At 40.2% G+C, this 21,017-nt stretch overlaps 2 protein-coding genes across 5 annotated transcripts in view; one reads left to right on the top strand and one right to left on the bottom strand.

Moving 5' to 3' along the window:
- Positions 1-13,996, top strand: part of gas7b (growth arrest-specific 7b) — a 47,480-nt gene extending 33,484 nt beyond the window's left edge. For both annotated transcript variants that reach the window (XM_026315221.2, XM_026315222.1), the window contains exons 9-14: positions 3,906-3,984; positions 6,563-6,691; positions 7,203-7,326; positions 11,907-11,986; positions 12,802-12,900; positions 13,483-13,996. In XM_026315221.2, the coding sequence (XP_026171006.1) occupies positions 3,906-3,984; positions 6,563-6,691; positions 7,203-7,326; positions 11,907-11,986; positions 12,802-12,900; positions 13,483-13,596 (625 nt within the window). In that variant the 3' untranslated portion in view covers positions 13,597-13,996. The remainder of the gene's footprint in view (positions 1-3,905; positions 3,985-6,562; positions 6,692-7,202; positions 7,327-11,906; positions 11,987-12,801; positions 12,901-13,482) is intronic.
- Positions 13,997-16,962: 2,966 nt separating this feature from the next.
- LOC113135305 (myosin-16) overlaps positions 16,963-21,017 on the bottom strand; it is a 47,701-nt gene continuing 43,646 nt past the window's right edge. For all 3 annotated transcript variants that reach the window (XM_026315219.1, XM_026315218.1, XM_026315220.1), the window contains 7 exons: positions 20,818-21,010; positions 20,532-20,735; positions 20,316-20,441; positions 20,037-20,207; positions 19,076-19,276; positions 18,821-18,967; positions 16,963-18,616 (listed from right to left, as the gene is read on the bottom strand). In XM_026315219.1, coding sequence (XP_026171004.1) covers positions 18,464-18,616; positions 18,821-18,967; positions 19,076-19,276; positions 20,037-20,207; positions 20,316-20,441; positions 20,532-20,735; positions 20,818-21,010 — 1,195 coding nt within the window. In that variant the 3' untranslated portion in view covers positions 16,963-18,463. The remainder of the gene's footprint in view (positions 18,617-18,820; positions 18,968-19,075; positions 19,277-20,036; positions 20,208-20,315; positions 20,442-20,531; positions 20,736-20,817; positions 21,011-21,017) is intronic.

Below are 21,017 nucleotides of genomic sequence, written 5' to 3'. Positions count from 1 at the left end.
TTAATAAATACTTTTTTACAAAGTACACGTCAACACTTAAAATGCAGTCTGCCAGACTTTCCACTATGGAGCTGAGGATGTTGTAAATTATGTGTCTTTGGGCTCTTTCCTTCATAGTATATTTTATAGTAGTAATAATAATGTGATACTTTATTGCATCATAGTGGGCATATTTCCAAAGGTCAGGGTCACTGACTGAAGAAAAGCCATGGAACTGGTAGAGATCCAGTGTCAAATGACTGACAGTATGAGAAAAACATCTAAATGACTAAAGAGAAACAGTGTGCATAGAGTACAAATTAGCCCTGAAAACACTTGAGTGAACAGTTCTCATTTACATATAATTTATCATTTGATATCACATGCATCTTCCCAGTATCTAGACATTTAGTTGACTTAACAAGTCGCAGCAAGTTTCAGCAGCTGCTTCTTTTGTTTTGAAGTGAGCCTATTTAACTATAGAACAGTGGGAACTGAGTAAATGACAGTTACAGGTTAATGATAAATCCTAAAACTAGTTAGAACTATAGTAGAACAAAAAAACTGCAGCAAACTTCATAATGAATCCACAGTTTCATCTGTAAAACGAACAGTGTGTCATTTTGTCTATCAGATGTTAAAGATAAATAGATCTGTTTTGGCTTTGACTTAAATAAAGGCTACCCTCAAATTAGCCATCCAATTAACCAATCAGGCAGACAGCCACTCAGTTAGCTAGTCAAGTAAAATAGCCAACCAGGCGAGACGTGAGTCCAGGCCTGGAGGCCCTGTCAGTGACGTTGTGAAACACTATGGCCTTCCCGTAAATCACTGGATGCTTTGATCTCTGTCCTGCAGCATATTTCAGCTTTTAAAAGAGAGCGGATGAGAGGAGGGAGGGTAGAGAGAAAATATAACAGTGAAGGACAATGAGATTTGAGGAGGCACACATTTAGTTGTGTGTATTGGGGGCTGGGGGGATCCAGGGAAGCCCTGTAGGGAGAATGAGTTTACAGCCAGTCTTGTTTTCTCCAGTCTGTCAGCAGAGGAGATACCATGCTGAGGGCAGCTCTTTGTCTGATTCACCAAGGGGACACAGGAACATGGAAAATAAAGTAAGAGGAAGCAAAGAGGGGCACGGCCAACTAAAAGCACCCACACAGGGAAGAAGCTGTGATTTGTATGGATGGCATCGTTATTAAACTCATCTTTATGAATAGATTCCTCAAGGACACAGTCAGAGCGTGTAGCAACACAACAGTATGTGTAAAAATCAGTACTCTGAAAAACATGGTAAAAAACATAATGTGAGTATTTTTAATATCCCATTGGTACTTTCATTCTGCTGTTAGAGTAAGAATGAAGTTTATATATTTTAATAACCACAAACTAGTTTCAAACTACTTATTGTTCCATTCCAGTTCAATGTCTTAATAATGCACTGTTTCGCCTACATTTCTGACCTGAGCTAATTATGTCCGTCGCTGCAGCCAGGTGCACAACAGGTACACCTGGCACAGTAGGAATATTTGGTATCGCCCTCACTCTGCATAAGATCTGGCTAAATTTGTAATAGTAGCTGAAGTATAACTACAACTTTCAAAATAAAAGGCTACAGGGGAACTTTTCTAAGATGACATAAAGCTGTGAAACTTACATGCACGTCGTTTCTTTTACAGGGTTCATAATTCATAATATACAAACTACCCTCTTGTTCAAATCAACACTGCTCAGGTTTTGCTGCTCTCTCTACTTGTGCTACTGCTACACTTTGTTTTTAGCATTTACAGTTATCCCATAAAAGCTATGGTGGCTGCTGTTCAGCAAAAAGTTGTCTGGTTAACTAAATCTTTGTGGAAAGAGACTGTATACTTAAACACATTAAATATGATGTCACAACAGAAAGTGGGGAAAATACTGTGCAAATAAGAGAGCATGCAAGGAAGGTTTAGCTAGGCTTAGCCTCCCCTGCATATAAGATGTCCCCGCCTCATACTAGCATGGTTATGGAGGGCTAGAGTGGGAAGAGACTGTCCCATATAGAATCCAGGTTATGCCAGCCGGCTCAGTCTGCCCACACCCAGAAAAGTGCAGCACAATACTTTCATTGTGCTTTCTGTCAGGCCGGCTCTGTTGTCAGACAGGACAATCACTGCTTTGTTGGTCAGTTCCTACCAGTCAATTGGCCACAACCCTGAACCAGCCATCTATTTATTCCAGAATTTACCATTTGTTTGGTAGAGATGTGGCCATAAGCCATGTGACTGCTTTTTACAGCCACCAATCATGCACTGTCAGTTCTGTTAAACAGAGGGAGTACATGGCAGTAGATTAATTTTCCTTAAGATCACAGTATATTATTGGGGTGTGATTGTTGCTGGGGACTGTAAGGAGACATGACAGATTTAATTTATTAAATGAAACAGGCTTGAAATTCTACCCTAATCACTTTTTCTGTTCTCACCTATTAAATCAGGTTAAAATTGTAGAGTTTTCCAGGGAATTATAACTTACTGTGAATGTTCCATGGTGTTGTAAAGTACAAATTTCAAAGCTTGTGCTCCCACTGATAGGAACAAAATATTCCATCAAATAAACAAGAACAATAATGATACTGATGCAGGAACAATTTGAAAGATTATTACAATAATTACATAAATATTGAAGAAATAGATAGTAGATGTTTTAACTAAAGGTTACCCAAGCTCCAGGATATGAGTTTTTAAATCTTTTCGGTCAAATTCAGCTTCATTGTAATATCCAAACAATATGCATGCATGTTGTTCTTCATAGACCCAAGTGCAACGCAGACACTAAGGGCAAGTGCAACGAACTATAAATAGGTGCAACAAACAAAAACTAAAAATGAACATGTGCAATCACCACATTGTCTTAAGTATAAGCGTAAGCACAGCTACAGTAGCAAGGCGCCATGAATTATCTCGCCTTGTAGTGTAACGTCTTTAACTTTGCATGACCAGAGTCATGGGTCATGATGGAAAATTCACTGATCAGTGATGCTGCAGTGCAGCTTTCACAGTGCCTGTGCCTTCTTAGCTCTCAAGGGCAAAGTAAACTGCTAGAACAACACTAGCACTGAATTTACTCTGTGAAAAAAATGTGACCTGCACTTCACACTGGTAAACTCCACCAGTGGAGACAGCAGCATTTGAGTACCACTCTTTATTAGAATAAACACCCATCACTGTCACAGGGCTCAGTGGACAGCTTGTCCAGGACAATGGCCTTGTGACAGTCAGTTGAGTTTCTGGAGGTGGTGCTTTTTTCGTTGTCCAGCCATGGCGGCTGTTTCTACTAACAGCCTTCTTAATTCAAAACAAACCACTGGTGCTCTTGCCTAAGATAGAGAAGAAGTCACATCAAACCGCATCAGCTTTCTTTCTAGCAGACTCATTCTATTTTCCGTCAGTCACTTTCTATAAACCAAAACAAATGTCTGGTGTTTTATTATCACATAATGTGCATTTGCTAACTTAATTAGGAAATACAAATCTTAACTTAACACTTTATCGTCACAACAATGTGGCCTGTCACTGTTATTGCCCTCCAGCTGTGTTGAAAAGCTGAGCTCATAGCGAGAGGATAAGCAGAGCCATATCTCATCCTCCATACATCCTAACCGTCTGCTGAACTGGCTGTGGACCTCAACTCAGCTCTGTAGATTTACTAGTTACTTGTGTATCTGTGAACTTTTGCACTGACTTTGCTGCTGAACACCATCTGTGTGTGGATAAGTGAGTTTGTGTGATAGGATTCACCCTGCCCCCTCTCCAGGGCTGTGTTACTCCCACTTTTTCCCAACGCTTTCTGCCCTTCATACACATCCCTATTTAAAAATGTGTGTGGTCCTTTTTTGGTGAAGATATTAAACACACACACTCTCCCTCCAACTTATCGGTTCTCAGGACTCTGGGGGAGGCTTGGGCCCAGCTGAAAAAGAGCCTGGCAGATGAAGCTGAAGTTCACCTAAAGTTCTCCTCAAAGGTAACTCATCACACTTTGTTTCATTCATATCTGCAGTAATTAGCTGCAGTCTGCTTGAAGCTAATACCTAAAGTAATAGTTGTGTGCCTGTAATGAATAAATGTAAGAGAATTTCCTATTTTTCTTTTTTTAGCCACTAGACTTTGACTGTTGGATTGTTTTTGCAGTCCATGTGTACTCATGGTAAACCGCCAGTGTACTGACAGATGTGGGAGCTAGTTAGAGATGTCTATACCCAACTGCCTCCTGTCATGCAGCTATCCATTTTAAATGAGAACAGTATGTTTACACTATAAACAAGCTGCTGTTCTGTCTTTTAAATCAAATTGAACTACATTTGTAGCTCTCTTAATGACAGAAAGGAAGATGCCTAGTTTTATAATTCTTAACATACTTGTAATTTTGCTATTAGTTACATTGAGTTGTGCTCACCAAATTGTACACAAAATATGTAACATCTTAATTATGCATGAATACCCCGAATGAGATCACTTATAAAGTTTTGAATTGGAGTACAACAATTGCAAGTATTACATGGCATAAGGATCTTCATTTTGAACAGTACATGAGTCCATGTTGACAGTGGGCTCTGCAGGCCTACATCAGGCCTTCTGATTGCGCTGTGGACCAAAACACATACAGTACATATAACACAAAGGCTTTGATTCAGCATTTGTCAGTTGTGACTTCCTATTGAAGGGAAAAGCTATATATTTGTGTTTTTAGCTTCTTCGTGAGTGGGACTTGGTCAGTCTCAGAAATCCACTACAATACCTACAAAAATACTGGGTTTCAGATATGTTGGTTGCCTTAATGTCTAGAGAAGTCTTAAGTTGCCTTACCTCCATCACTGGTTGCCAAGGAGAACATTGCTATTCATTTTAAGGCCGTGAAGTGCACACATTCAATGAGTTTGTCTTGGGAGTTAAGCAAGGGAAGCCAGCAGACAGAGGCCAGGATTACAGCTGGGCTGATGGAGGAAATGGAGTTGGTGATGTTATCCTCCAAAGATGCGCAGATGTGCGGCACTGTTCCAGCCTCTTGGAGGAGAAGGAAGGATTTAAGTGGAAATGAACTTTGAATGATAGTTTCCAATGAAGGGAGGAGGGAGCTGTAGACCTAAGTCATCGCCACTGGGTGGGAAACACCACCACATTGCTTATTATGCTCATATAGCCAGTGATAGGCTTACTCCCTTTAAAAATAATATTATCTTGTCACATTCTGTGCTTCATAGTTTAGACCATTTTTACTTTCAGCATCAATCTAAAAAGGAAAATATGCAGTGTTGATATCTAATGTTGTGGTTGTTGTTTGGCTCAATTTCTCATCTAAATTAGCAGAGTGTGGGAGGATGATGACATAATGTAGAAAGCGACTATTGGATAATTAAATCAGATATAGAGGGGATGTTAAACTGAACTGATTTCCCTTTTGATTCATGACTTTATTATTGTTGAAGAAATACTGAAGTGTAATTCTTTTTATGACTTGCTGCTGGGCAAACAGTAACACTTAATATGCATTAAGATTTACTGTATCTGCGCCCAGATTTATACTCTCATTCAATACTTAAAGCTGCCTGACAGACTTACCCTTTTGTTGTTAGGAATCTCAAAGGAATCAAATGTAGTGCATGCTTTTGGGCTGTGTACACATGCGTGATAAGGATCCCTGTGTGACACCAAATAATAAAATTCAGCTTCACACTGAATCCTATTTTTTTTCCTAACACCGTGATGCTGTGGAAATACAATAGAATTTAGTTAAAATCACTTTTTTCTGTGTCCGCCCTGTTGATGTACTGAGTCTTGATGACCTCACATCTTGTTTATTTGTGTCAGCCTTTCAGAGGAACAGTTTCTTACTGACAGTGTTTCTGCTTCACAATGCAAAGCTTTGGTCAACATTTACCAAGATGGTCCAACTCTAGACTTTAATCATAGGAGCATAATACCTGTCATTCAATGGGAAGAGTGTAGGGCCTCCAGGTGTGAGGCATGGATGTATAAAACTAACTCAGAAATGTGTTCCAAAACGCTGTCCCATATATTCCAATGAAATAGTAAAAGTGAAATGATTTTTCCACCTTCCAAAATTTTGGGCCCCTAGAGCATATACTGCAGAATTTTTCTCTTGCTCCTTCATTTTCACTGGACTTAGAGCTCAAAATGTGATAATACAAAGGAATTTTTGTGATGCTAAAACAAAACTCATTGGATGATAGCCATTTCATTTGTAACGCCATCTGAGTAGAGTGCTGTGTGTAACAAGGTGTGCAGTTCTTTTCTCTATTTAAATTGCCATGCATTCAGCAATATTCCTGGGGCAACAAAGTAAGAAAAAACGGCAGCTGTGTTAGATGTCTTGAACAGTGCCATGACTGCTGCTGTGTTGCAAAAAAAAAAAAAAAAAAAGAAGAAGAAGAAGTTATGCAAAGTAAAATAAAAACCTGTCTGTAACAAAGGCACATGTATATGGGTGGGTGGGTATATGTACCGGTGTCTTCAACATGCTGTAAATGTAAATGTTTGCAGATGTCGTTGTGTTGAACGGTTTGTGTTGTTGCTTTGAGCAGCTCCAGAGTGAAGTGGAGAAGCCTTTGCTGACCTTCAGGGAGAACTTTAAGAAAGACATGAAGCGGTTTGACCATCACATCGCAGACCTACGGAAGCAGCTTGTTGGTCGCTATGCAGCAGTGGAGAAGGTAGACGCACAAAAACAAGCAACTCTGCAACTCCACTGTAACACAGTTCTGTCCTTGAATTTGACAGCAGCAGATTTTCAGAAATCATCTCACTGGTGATTAAAATTCCACATCTCTGCCATAAGCAGACGGCTGTTTCCTGTCTCTGGAATGTTTCCTGCTTTTTGTATACGTACAGTGAAAAGCAATTGGCTGAAGCCTGAAGTCAACTGCAAATCTGTCTCACATCATCTGTCATCTAAACCGCATTTACTCTGAGAGCAGACCAAACACTTTCTCTCTGATAAACTCATCTGATAGACAACTCTGCATTTAAAGTGAAACAGAAATAAGATACTGGCCATGTTTGGTGTCATAAGGCACGAATTGTCTCACGAATGCTGAGACAATATGTAGCAGACTGCATATTATTGTGTTTTGTTTTTTTTTTTTAAAGAGTGTCTGGAGTTTTCTTTCTGTGCAGCTGTGGGACCTGGGCATGTCTCTGACTCTGCTCCCTTATCTCCATCAGGCCCGTAAAGCTCTGGCTGACAGACAGAAAGAGCTAGATTTGAAGACTCAGCAGCTGGAGATCAAACTTAGCAACAAGATTGAAGAAGACATCAAGAAGGCCCGAAGGAAATCCACACAAGCAGGTGAGGGTTGGGGGTCAGGGGGCGGACCACGGGTCACAGTCTCCCTCAGGTGTTTATTTTAAATGGAAGCAAGTGTTGGACAGTGTATGTGTGTTGCTCTCAAATGAATGTGGATGTAAAAAGTAGAGCATGTCCAATAACAGATGCTTTAATAGTCAAAATGGAGAAAATATTTACACAGTCCTTTAAGTTTGAAACACTAAATCTTATCCAGTTTTATCAGATTAGTTGCACTTTAATACAAGACTGAACTTCTAACATTAAATCAACCATACCAGCAGTGTAAGACCCTCCAAGTGCCCAGTAATGGCTGTAGATTTATATTTCCCCAGAAGAGAAAGCTCTGGGCCAAAGTTTCAGAAGTCGGGCTGAAAATGTGTCCCCCGAAGCTCGTGCACAGTGAACAGTTATAGAGTAGATCCCAAAAGGTCAAATTCAGACGTCTTCCTTTACTGGAGCACGACTGTGCTCAGTAAATGTAATGACATTCTGACTCAGATATTTATTGTGTACAGGGTTGACATTTTAATCTAAAAAGATTTGGAATCACAGCTCCATACAGGAGATTTCAAATATTACCTGAGCTGGGGCTCAAATTGGACCAGTTTTGAATTCTACTCAGTGTCCAGTCAGGTCTTATCTTGTGCTGTGGGGTTTGGGTCTGTGTGTTGTGTTTTGATGTGAGGTGGGAGAATGAGAAATATGAACATCAGAGTTCATTTGCTAGTTTAAACTCAAACATGGGTTATATATGTTTTTATTTTGCCTAATGCATACATGAGGCAAAACACTCTGAAAGCTTTGAAAGGACAGTTAGTGCCTTTTTATCCCCTCCCCACAAATGGCACTCATCCCACTGAACTGATGTCATAGAGTATTCAAACATTGTTTGTACTTTTTTTATTAAAAATGAATGGAAATAAACCGACACAGATATTCTATAGGCTAAAATATTGTCTTTCATCTATCTTAGTTTCAATAAAGAATGTTTTATTGTTGGTGCACTAGGTGAAAATACTATTTAAATTACTAAGTGCATCAATTATTTTAGATTCTGTGATTTTATACGTCACATTCTCTTTTGTCCCACAACTGCCTGTTAATAGATCTAATTAACTGATAGTACATCTCACTAATGTCTGTCCTTGTGTTCTGTCTGTTTGGGTCCAGGTCCCCTTAGATCAGGTCTCTCTCTTTTGAAAATCAGTGTATGCACATCAGCTTTGTATTGTGAACAGAAACTACATGGTGTTACTCTGCTTTGCAGATACGTGGATGTGGATTTTATATTTCAGCCTATAAAAATCCCTCCCCACCAGGGGCTCATTATTTATAAGAGACTGTCTGAACTGCGCTTCCCTTAGTTTAACTACAAATCAGAACTCATACAGTTTAGCGAATAGTTAACATACTGGACATAATCCTGTATCCTCCTCCAGCGCTTCTTTAGCCTTTCATTATAGCGGTCACTTGAGATTGGCCGTGAACCGAGATGCTGTGTTTGTCTTTTTACATGACTCATAGTCTTTATCAGCACTTTGAGCCAGACTGTTTTTTAATGGGATGGGAGAGGAGGGAAGGAGGGGCGTCATAAACATTTTTCACTGGACTTGTCTGTGTTCACACCAGACTGACAGAAAGGTGTGGGTGTGGAGGCCAAGGGGGGAAACACAGACACACACACATGCACACACTCTCACACACACACCCTCACACACACCCTCACACACACACACACACACACACACGCACACACACATACACACACACAGACATGTGATTCAGAATTCAATCCCACATAGTCATTTCATCTATAATAGATTTTCTAGAGTAAAAATACCGGTTTCCTTAGAATTACTAGATAGAGACGTCTGGTGGTTTGACTAATTCCAATGAAGGGCAGCTTGTTTCAAGATGTTCTGATCAGACTTGGACAGCTCTGTTTAAAAAATGATTCTGATACTGACACTGGCATGAGCAGTAGCAGGTGGCAGCAGTTACGTTAACGAAAGTTTTTATAGATATTGCTGACGCATTTGGAGAACTGTGGCATTTCATATTCCTCAGACAGAAGAATTGCCCAAACAGAAGAAACAAGTTTAGGAGCAGTACACTTATACAGGTTGGCATACATCAACTTGAGCAATGACAGCTCTCAAAGGAAAAGGCAGGTGAAATTGTATATTTTGCTTATTGTCAACAAATCCTGAAAAGTTGCAAGTGTGTTCTTTAGGTCCCTGTGGGGTCCTTGAACACTGTTTTCTGCTGAAGTTAGAACAATGTTTGTTTTATTTTTGTTTGGTTGTTAGGAGAGCTGTCTGCATTTTGATTTTTTTTTCCTCTGTGCTCTTCTCACTGGCTGGAAGCACTAAGACTCTGTCTACATCAGTCAATGTAAATATTAAAACTCCATCCACATCGGGGTTTTTATAAAGATCTCTGTCCACAGTGAAACAGCCTTACAACAATAACATGGACAAATCTCTTCTTCATCATCAAACAGCTAACCCGTCACAGCCAACATGTGGTATAAGGAGAGTCACAGACAGCCGAGCTCACCAAATCATTATTTCATGGTCACTGTGCTGTTGGACAAAATCAACTCAAATGCAGGCTGATGATAACAGCTGTGTTATATCATGGGGTATGTCAGTGTCTAAAATGTGAGAAGCAGTTAGAAACAAAGGATGGCTGTCGTCGCTGCCGTATGTGTCACTACAAACAGCCGTTCATTCTGTCAGTCTACTGCACCTTTCGGTGTCACCCTCTGTTGTCGCCTATACAGTGATTTAATGCAGTCTGATTTACAATATGTTTGGTTACATTCACATAGTTTCTCATTTGTTTTATTTATTCCTGTGTGTCTGTTACGTAAAAATTTGTTTCTGTTGTCAGTCTGCTGAATGATAGTTTATGAACACTACATGTTAGCAGGTGGCATTCCACAGACTAGGGAGTGATCCTGGCTGTTTTAAAGTGGAGGTTCTCAGAAAAAGATGCTGATAATGTGAATCAGAATCTGATGACACCCTCAATTCTGTAAAAGTACATCCCAAAGTCCTGATGAAGTGGATTAGCTCAGGTTTTTAATATTAAACAATATATTAAAATAAAATATTTTATATATATTTCATATAAGTTATATTATATTTAGTAAAACATCTACAAATAATACTTTAAGATGTTCTTTAGTGTTGCAGATTCAGACTTACCCTTGAAATTAACAAATTCTGTTCTGTTGACATGACAAACATCAAGGTACCTGATGAAAATATGGCCTTTCTTGGTAACAGTGCCAACATGAACAGAACGGTAAGATTAAGTATATGAAGACTAACTGAAATGTTAAGTCAGTCTGAACATTAGACATTCATACATTTCACTGTGGGATCGGCCTCTAAAAACAGTCAAAGCACGTGCATGTTAGAACAGTCAGGGGGAAACATGGAAAAGCAGCAGCCAGGTCGGTTTCTGAAAGCTTTAGCAACAGGAGATGTTCGAGCTGATGAGAACGACTGGAGTAAACAGATGTGTACTCTCCTCAGAAGTCCGATATCATGACTCAACCAGGCACCACCACATGCTGTTACACACCAGTACGGGTCCTCTACCCAACCTGGCTCCCTTCACACACACACAGTCACCCCTCCTCTGTGCTGCTTATGCAACCAGGGAGAAAAACAGCAGCAGTTGTTGACAGTGCGCGTGGCGTCTGGCTGCCAGTGAGGATGACTACAGCGTGAGGCAAGCAGAGAGGAGACTGGTGCCAAAACAACCAAAGCACAGCATCTGTCTACTCATAACAAAGACTCATTAGTGCTCCGTGCTCTTGCTGCACTGGATTACACAAAGTACTTGCTCATTTATGTCCCCTTACATTTGGAGTATCCAGTTGTTATTATATCAACCATTTAAACCATAGTCACCCTTTTATGGAGCTCATTAAGTCTGCCTTTTATTTAGAAAACAATATTGCATTCATTTTTCTACTTATAGGAGCCTATCATGAGCTGACCTGAAAACTGTGTTTACTGTAAACTGTTAGAGCAGCAAACCTGACATCTTTCTTATGTGCTACAGCATAAACTAAAATCCACGCAAAAAAATTTGTTCCTTCACACATCAATTTTCTTAAAAAATTCCAACCCAAAATGGGAGAGGCATCTGGATAGAAACCTGAAGAGACATTCACTGCAGAAGATTAGTTATCTGCTGAAAAACACTGATCTAATGAGTGTTTTTATTGTCGGCAGAATACATGCAGTAACAATAATGAAGGGACAGATTAGACTGTTCCTCTTTCTTATTGCTTATGATCTCAAAATAAACTTATCAGTTCAGACAACTCTGTCAGCTGAGTGAGGTGGAACCAATGGTGTGCACTGTAGCAACAGCTGTGAGGAAATAGTTAGGAGGTAGCGCCATCTACTGGACATTATGGTTACTAGCTGTATTTGGCTCTGCACAGAAGCAAAATGAGCTGGCACAGTCAGGTCTCAGTGCTGTTCTAGCCCCTTTAGTTCATATGTATAAATAAATAAAAACTCCCTGACCCCTTTCTTCTTTTTAATTTGTAACAGGAGACGATCTGATGCGCTGTGTCGACCTTTATAACCAGTCCCAGTCCAAATGGTTTGAGGAGATGGTCACCACAAGTCTGGTAATAAACCATGTGTTTAAGTATGTGTAATTTGGATGTATAAGAGGAAGCTGTGCTGTCGTGTAAATGGTGTAAACTCGTAAGTCTAATTTAATTCATCTATTAATTATCCTCTTAACGTCATTATAAGTAGCTTAATTCTATCATTTGTAACAGGTAAATTATGGATTTTCTCAGCAAAAAATTGAAGAGTCAGTTTCATATTTTATACCACTATAAAAGTGACCCCTTAGCAACCCTTTATTTGAACAAAAAATAAAGAGTGTAGGGGTGGGTTGCGACTGGTGACCTGTCCAGGGTGGACCCCTGCCTTTCACCCAAAGAGAGCTGGGATAGGCTCTAGCAGATCCCTGTGACCCTGGTTAGGACTAAGGGGGTATAGATGATGGATGGATGGATGGATGGATGGTTTCCTATTAAAACCACTTAAAAATGAATGTGTTTGTCCCCATGAAGTATCCAAATTCTGTCATTATTAATGGGTGAATTAATCAGAATCAGAATAAGGAACATTAAATAATAAGAATGAAAGAATAAAATACATGAGAGAAGATAGGCATGAAATGCAATTTTATTATGTAGTCACTCTTAGTAGTAAATCCATTCAACTGTTAACTCACAATATAATACCTAATAATATATTTACAGTATCTGCATATATTCAGTCATTCCTGTCATTCCAACAAAGGATTTATGTATTATATTTAAAGGAATGTAGAAAAACATTTGGTTTTGGTCAGTTGACAGTCTTCTATAAATATCCAGATGTGCAACAATGCAGTCAGAGTATAATAATAACCTGCTCTTCTTCTCAGGAGCTGGAGCGACTGGAGGTGGAGCGGGTGGAGATGATCAGACAGCATCTCTGCCAGTACACCACCCTTCGGCATGAGACAGACATGTTCAATCAAAGTGTAAGTACAACACTGGCTGCTCAGTTACTGTGTGCACAGTAACTGAAGGTAAGGCTGTTACAAACTTCATTAAATAAGATCCATGTAGTTTATAATAGAATTCATTTGGACACAATACAAACACGACAATGACATCGCATTTATTTCTACTTACTGTACTGTACTAAATAGTGATGCACAGCTAGGTCTGGCAGGGTTATGTAAGGTTTTGACCTAGCAGGTTTACTTTCTTGTTGTCTGTAGGATAAAATAATGACACGTACCATTAAACTTAATGTATTGCTGTAGGTAAAGTTCAAACCACTGAGAGAGTGTTTGTATGTCGCAGTGATGTTAGAGAGATGTAAATGTAAAAGTAACTGCATTGGCTAAACACATTTTTTTTATTGTGCACTATTTTACACTTCACCATGGTTGTTACTTTCAATATAGACTGTGCTTTAATGTATACTTTTCACTAAAACAATTGAACTTTTCTCATTGGTTCCAGCAGAGGGAACCAAAGATCTACATCAGAGTGATGTAAACATAACTTATTGCCTCTGAGACATGGAAACTGACTGCAGGTTTTTCTCTTTGCAGACAATGGAGCCGGTGGACCAGCTCCTGCAGTGTGTGGATCCAGCCAGAGACAGAGAGCTGTGGGTGAGGGAGAATAAGACTGGAGAAATCAGGCCAGTGGACATAGAGATCTGATCTCAGTGCTGTCTCACTGCTCTGAATGTGCACACTTTAACACAGACACACTGACCCAGAGGCAAGATGCCTGAGGAGTGGCTGCAGGGCTGAAACGGGACAAAAAAATGCCTTTGGCATGTTTGACACCATTCAAGCTGAGTAGAAAACGCCATGGGCAAATGGACCTGTGTACTCACTCTCTCTTGACTGACTCCCTGCTGATCAGATCAATGAATGCATGGAGTATTTTATTTGATACTAACTATTCAGTCCATACAGGTTTTAAGTATCCAAATGTTGATGAAGAATATCGCTTAAGGGTTTCAGTTAATAGATCATAATTTTGTTTTATATTAATGTTCAGAGAGGAATAATACATCTTTGTAATGTGATCGCGCAATTAAACCAATGAAGTGCTTGTTAGTGTGCTAGTGTGCTTCATTGAATTCATTATTTTCATTTTCATCGTCATCATTATAGTATGGCACACACACTATTTCCCTGCACCCTCCCTGTGTTAAACACAAAGCTGCTCAGTGCTTACTGCTTCAGCTACACTGTCGTCGTCCTGCTGCTGCTCACCCCATCACTTTGTGCCTGCTCCTGCACCGCTCCTCCTTCACATCCTGTTGCTGTGCTGGAGATATTGAAGCTACTGCAGCCCCTGCACCAAACATCTTGGCTATATTTGCACAGGATTGTACCAGGAAGGTCTTCTAGGACTAAGCACATATTGTGAGTTATTGTCACACCTTTATACAGACACATCACACAGAGGCTACATACAGAAAAACGGACACATAAGAAAAACTGCCACCCCCCAAAAAAACATAATTTGTGATGTATAGCTTTTTAACAGTTGAGCCCATGTTGCTTCTGTTGGTATTCATTAACGTTAATAATGATGCCTATGAAAATTACACAATTAGAAAGTCTGTCACCACTGATGAACTGATCATAGTAAAAATATCTGTCAGAAACACAAATTCTCACGAGAATTCATTTAAATGTCTCATAGTTTCCACTTCCCTCTGTGAGCGGCCATACGGTAAAGAAAGTCACTTCAGAAACAGGTTACACCAACTAAACTGGGTGAATTTCAGAAAACAGGTCTAGTTTCCAGAAGCATTGAAGTCTAACAGTTTGTGAGCATTTAGCTGCTGTTTCATGTATCCTTTACCAATTTTTCTAGCATTTCTCACCAGTTAGTACCTTAACAATTAAATAACTTACGTGTGGCCTTTGGGTCATGTAATTAAAAAAATAAACTGTTAAATTTTGACATCCCTGAAACGTGTTCACAAAAGTAAAAACTGTGTTTGTTTCAAAAGAACTGTCTGTGGCCATAAAATCCAGAAATGAACCAGAACCAGGTGACGCTTCAGGTTCTGTTATGTGTCAGTGAAGTAGGAGGGCCCAAATGCAGATCACAGTTTGCAAGACTTTATTTTAACAGTTCTTTATTTATTAATGCTGGAGACGAAAAGTGTCTAGGAGCTCTTGTGTCCGAGTAGGCGGCAGTCCGCTGGTGACCAGAGATGATAGGCGACAACAGGACGCTGGTAGCAGGTGTGCACAAGTCTCCACTAGGCTGGAGATGCAGAAGAGAAGGTGAGGAAACAGTGGAGGAGAATGCAACCTGCAGAGTAGAGAGAAGGTAAGTATTAATTTGGTTTTCTCAAAGATAGAGAGCGAAGAACTACCAGGAAGGTAGGCTAGACAAACTGGCGACGTGACTGGAGAAAACCGGGGCTTTTATGGATGGGATGTGTAATGGGACTCCACAGCCTCTCCTCAGGCACACCTGCAGGTAATAAACTTAACAAGACAGACAGACACGGAAGAAGAGGGAAAAAGACACATGAGGCAAAGGGACAGGTTCATTATGGATTCACTGTTTGTTCCACAGAGAGATTGATGTGGATCAGTACAGACCAGGACCTGATCTTCTGGTCTAGATGTTAAAGGTTCAGACTGACATTGGCAAGTTGGGCAATGACTGTAAACAGAAGTCACATTTTCCTGGTGCTCTATAATTGATTTTGATCCAGTTGTTTTTATATTTTATGTCTGCAGCATGAGATTTGCATTTGTTTCTCAGACTGGTGTGGAGTTGGCAACTTGGCAGGATTCGTGTCTGTGGGGGAACCACTGTCCAGCAGCAACGCCCCCCCCCAACAAGAACATCCATCATTAGCTCAAAACAAAGCATGCGGTGTTTCCACTGACACAATTTCTCTGCAGCAGAAGAGAATAACAAAACCTTCACTATGTCTTCCCCCATTTCACCCTCATCTGAGATGTTCTGATCTTCCAGCTTCTGATTGGCTGAACACACCTGATCCAGGTAATCAGCAGTGAGTAGGACAGGGATAGTTGTAAAACAAGCAGGACAGTGGTGCTTGAGGAACATGGGTTGCTGACCCATAATGTAGTTATTGTCTGTAATGCAGTTAACTCCCATGCATTGGATGTTTCATTCCTGAACAGGCATTTTTCCAACATAGTCTGTCATTTTTTACCAACAGTGACATGGCCCTTGACTTTGGAAACAATGCTCTGTTGCTGCTGCAGGTACTAAGATAGTTAGCCATACTAACCTTACTGTGCTAATGTTTGTAGCCAACATCAGATCTGACAAGCACATTGTTTAATCCATTCCTTACATTTCTGATTTTTGTGTTTGGAAAAGTAGTAATAAGAGGTTACTCCACCAAACCAACTAGATACCAAGTACTGCTCTTTTAGAGGCCAACACACCCAGTTTGAACATACTGATGAATTCAAAGCATGGCCACCTGCTGAGCTGGAGTATAGCCAAAGCTTAGTCTGAAGACTAACATCACAAATCTGGCTGCACTCATTGATCCCTGAAGGGAAACAAATGGTTCTCTAGAAAGAAGAGCTGCATTTGTGCTTTATCTAATTCTAATTACAGTTAAAATAAGCCAATTACACTTTACAACCTACTGATTCTTTAAAAAATATATTGTAGTTTGCTGTTGATAAAAGCAGTGTAAGGAAAACTTAGAATAGAAGTCAGTGTTTTGGTTATGTTAGGAGACAGTTGATGTAAACTATAGTAAATGGTAGTGTCTCACTAACAGTTGAATTTAGTGCTGCTGCTGCCCGCAGAAGTTAAATACTGTACAAAATACTACGTCTTGCCCATATTACTGCTTAGTTTTGTATATTAACAGCTAAACAATGTTTTACATTAATAGAATAATAAAAAAAATAAATCTATCATATGTCAAACCACTTACTCTGCAGTTTGTCTTTGCTTTCTATTTAATGTTTTTGTATGATGACAAAATTAAAAAAGAGAATATGTAATCAATGAAAAAAGTTTTTTATTTCCTCAAACACTTTCATATTCAACAATAACAGAGTTCAGAAAAGCCTTGTTACATTTTGATACTGATATTAAAGATGTGGTTAAAGGGTTAGACAGATATTCACTGGGCTTTATCAGTTTACAGAAAATACAGACATTGCATTTCATATTATTGATTTAAAATAACCCATTTATTCATGGCAGCTTTTTGCGTATTGTCCTGGGTAACTCTTTATAATAATGCTTGGTCCTAAGTCATATATAAACCATATAACTTATAGTGCATGTGACTTGGGTATACTACTACTAAGGCCCCCCTCGGCTGTATGTCCAGACTAAAATGATATTTTTCCAAACTGGCCTCCAGAGTACATAAATCTGACACCAACAACTTACTGTTGTACTGTGTATACTGGGAAAATGGAGCTTTGTGGAAATCCTGCTATAGCAGTGATTGAATAGATGGTGGAAATATACATATATTAAACATACAGCAATCTGATGTTTCCAGATTCCCACACGCTTGAGGCCACTTCACGAGAGGAAAAGACTGGACAGCTAAACAGCCAAACTGAGGAAATGTGTTTTTAAGGATTTACCTGGCTCAACACAAACATGATCTTAATTGGCCGTAGGTCTAAATGTGAACATTTGTCTCTATATGTTGGTCTTGTGATGGACTGGCAAGCTGTCCAATGGCAGCTGGAATTATCTTTAGCCCCCCATAACTTGTATAGATAATGGATGGATATTTATTTGATATTACCTATTCCCTCCAGTTTGTAGCAGCTGCTAAAAACAACTAACTAGCTAATGGAGAGATGCTAACTGCAAGTTTCATTTCTCTATTGTTAATTTAATTAAGGCAATTGTGAATAAATAGTTTTATAACTAACTTCTCTCATTATTTATATTATGAGTAGAGACAACAGAAATGCTAACAGGTATATGCTTCAGAAAGCACAGTAAATACTAGCAACAGATGAACAAATGTAAATGAAATGATCCTAATCAACTCTTGGCTTATAAATGACTTATAACTAGTCATTGTAATAAAGTGTTACCCTTCACTAGAGTAGCATTTTAGAAGACATACAGTACAGTTTTCTATATTCAATCTGTTTTTACATTATGAAGTAGACACAAAAGTGTGTTGGGTTAAAGCTGGAGTGTGTTATTACAGTGATCTTACAGAGTGCAGTCATTACGGTTTGGAAAAGTCAGCAGAAATAGTGGGTACAGTTTAGAAAAATCCAACAGGAATGTAACGTAAAAGTTTAGACACACGTTCTCATTGAATTGAAGGTAAAGGTGTGTTCAAACTTTTGGCTGGTAGTGTACACAAACAGGTGACACAGTGTTTGGTTTGTTTATGACATGTGAATGTGAATGTATATGAATGTGTTATGAAACTGCAGTTTCAGCCTCCCTGATGTTTCAAAGGTCATAGCGTTTAATCTCCTTAAGAGTAAGGGTGATGTTAAACCTGCTGTGGAAGGTGTCGGAGCTGGACTCTGAAATGCTGTGAGCGATGAAGTTCTAGCTGTTCTAATCGATCATAAGCTTCTTGAGAGAGTTGAGATAGGTGGGGATGAGGGAGCTGACAGACTCTGTGTCATCATTGAGGATCTTCTCCCCTCTGCCCTCTGAGCCCACTGAGCTGGCTGACCTGACCAGGCCGGGGTATGGAGTACTGTATCCCTGGAAGACATTCAAAGACACACCACACATTAAACCGCTCTTCTCAGGAGAGAAGTTTGACTCCTGTTTGTCATCCAAACACTTCAGGCGTTTGTGGAGAATGTTAGGGGTTTGTTATTTGCGAACTCATACGTTGTCTGTTTTCACTCATAACTGTTAGTAGTTCAAACCATTATAGAAGGTATAGAAGACCAGGTTACTTACAGAGGAGTATCCTTTGCCAAAGCTGCCTCTGTTCTTGGTCCTGATCTTGGTGAGGGCCGACTCGGCGATGTCGGCTCGCTCCTCAGCATCATCCAGCTCGTGAGCGGTCTTTCTGTACTTCGCCAGGTTCATGTTAGCTTGCTCCTCCTGGAATAACAGCAGTTGGTGTATGAGATCAAGACTGCCAGCAGTAATGTTGAGTGATTATGTACTGTTTGTGAAATGGTTTTGGAGCAGCAGGGGACAGTGACGTACAGCCTCTTCCACTTGTCTCTTATAGGCCCTCATCTTGTTCTGCAGTCTCTCCACCAACTCCTGCATCCTCTGCTGGTTCTTCTGGTCCTCCTCTGACTGAAACAGCAGCTCCTTCAGCCGGCGCTCGTTCTTCCGCAGCGTCTTCACCGTCTCAGCATGTCGCTTCTGCTCCGAGTCCAGCTCCAGCTCCAACTCCTTCACCTGTGCAGACACACACCACTCTGTAACCGCAACTGACTGTGTGGAAAGAAAACTTTACATTTCTATACATTTATTTTTCCAGCAGCACCCTACTCCATATTCTTTTATTCACACCTGAGTGCTGCATCAATTAGATCTGCCTGCAGGGTGAGATATTCCACTTTACACTACACATCAAAGGGGTGTAAAATTTCAGAGGTCTGTATTACGATTCTCATTAGACACTTCACATGAAAAATGCCATCATCATTCAAACTCCTGCTACCAGCTTGTACCAGACTGTAGAAACACTGTGTTCTCCAAGCACAAGTGAAAAAGCCTGGATGACATCTTTAACATGGTAGATAAAAGATGACTGTGCCATCATAAAACATGGGTATGACATGTTCAGACCCTCAGGTTTATTTTGTCTCAATTCGTATGTGGCAATTTGATGAATTGAACATTTGATCGTGATGGTTTATGTAGTAATAAAAGTAAAAGTACAACTAAACAGGGCTCCTGTGTTAACACTGCGTTGTGACTTGTGTAGCCAACTGTTAGTTTTCCTTTTGGGAAAACAAAGATATTTAAGAAAAAAAAACTTTCGGAAATTCAGTGAAAATGAAAGTATCTGTTGTCCTTTCATGTACAAGTGGGATCTTTGCTGTAATGGTGGTACTAAAGGAAAGGTTACATCACCATGAAATTACCATGAATATGAATATTTCTATCAAACATCATGGTAATCTAATTGAGGTTGAGGTTTGTGACTTCTTACCTTTCCCTCTAGCTTTTGGATGATCTTCTTGCCTCCTTTGAGAGCCATCTGCTCAGCCTCATCCAGCCTGCTGCTCATGTCTTTGATCTGAGCCTCCAGACCTTTCTTCACTCTTTCCAAGTGGAGCGTATGTTCCTGCTCCAGACGCAGCTCCTCACCCACTCGTGCCAACTGAAACAATTACATTTAAAAACCATTATTTCACATGCTTGCATATGTGCTAAATCTTTACTGCTGCAATATTTAAGCAAATACAAGTGATCTTTGTGGGTCTTTCACCTCACAGCTGGCCTTCTTGGCCTTGTCTGTGGATCCCCTCAACTCTCCCTGCAGCTCTTCGTGTTCTTGTTGTAGAGTCTGGAGATCTACCTCCAGCTTCCTCCTCCCACTCAGAGCTGACTGCATCTGAACATAGGAGAAATGAGTGTGAAGGATTAAGTCAGCACTTGAGCTTCTTTGGTACAACAAAACTGAAACAAAGACATCAGGTGATACCTGGTTGTTGAGGTCGTTGTACTTGTCGTTGGTCTCCTGCAGCTCAGTCTCCATGGCCTTGCGAGCCCTTTCTGCACTCTCTAAAGCTGCATGGGTCTCCTCCCCCTCAGTGACCAATAGAACGCAGCGTCGTTCCGCTGCTGCCTGCTCTTCCCTGCACTGTTCGTGGCTCCGTACCTCCTCCTCCAGCTGAACCTGCAGCTCCTGACACAGAGAAACACAATTGTGTTATAAATCTCACACTGTTGTACACAGGAAAGAAAAACATTGTATCCTGTTATCAGACCTTGATCTGCTGCTGCATCTTCTTGGTGTTTTTGGTGAGCTCTGCATTGTTCTTGGTGAGCAGGTCCACCTGAAGCTCCAGCTCATTGATGTCGGCCTCCAGTTTCTTCTTCAGCTTCAGACCCTCTGCTCTGCCTTTCACCTCCACATCCAGTGTGGCCTGAAGAGACTCCAGTGCTCTCTGATGGCTTTTTCTGACAG

The sequence above is a fragment of the Mastacembelus armatus genome, chromosome 19 (assembly GCF_900324485.2).
Source record: "Mastacembelus armatus chromosome 19, fMasArm1.2, whole genome shotgun sequence".
Lineage (NCBI taxonomy): Eukaryota > Metazoa > Chordata > Actinopteri > Synbranchiformes > Mastacembelidae > Mastacembelus > Mastacembelus armatus.
This window is presented reverse-complemented; position numbering and strand designations above follow the sequence as displayed.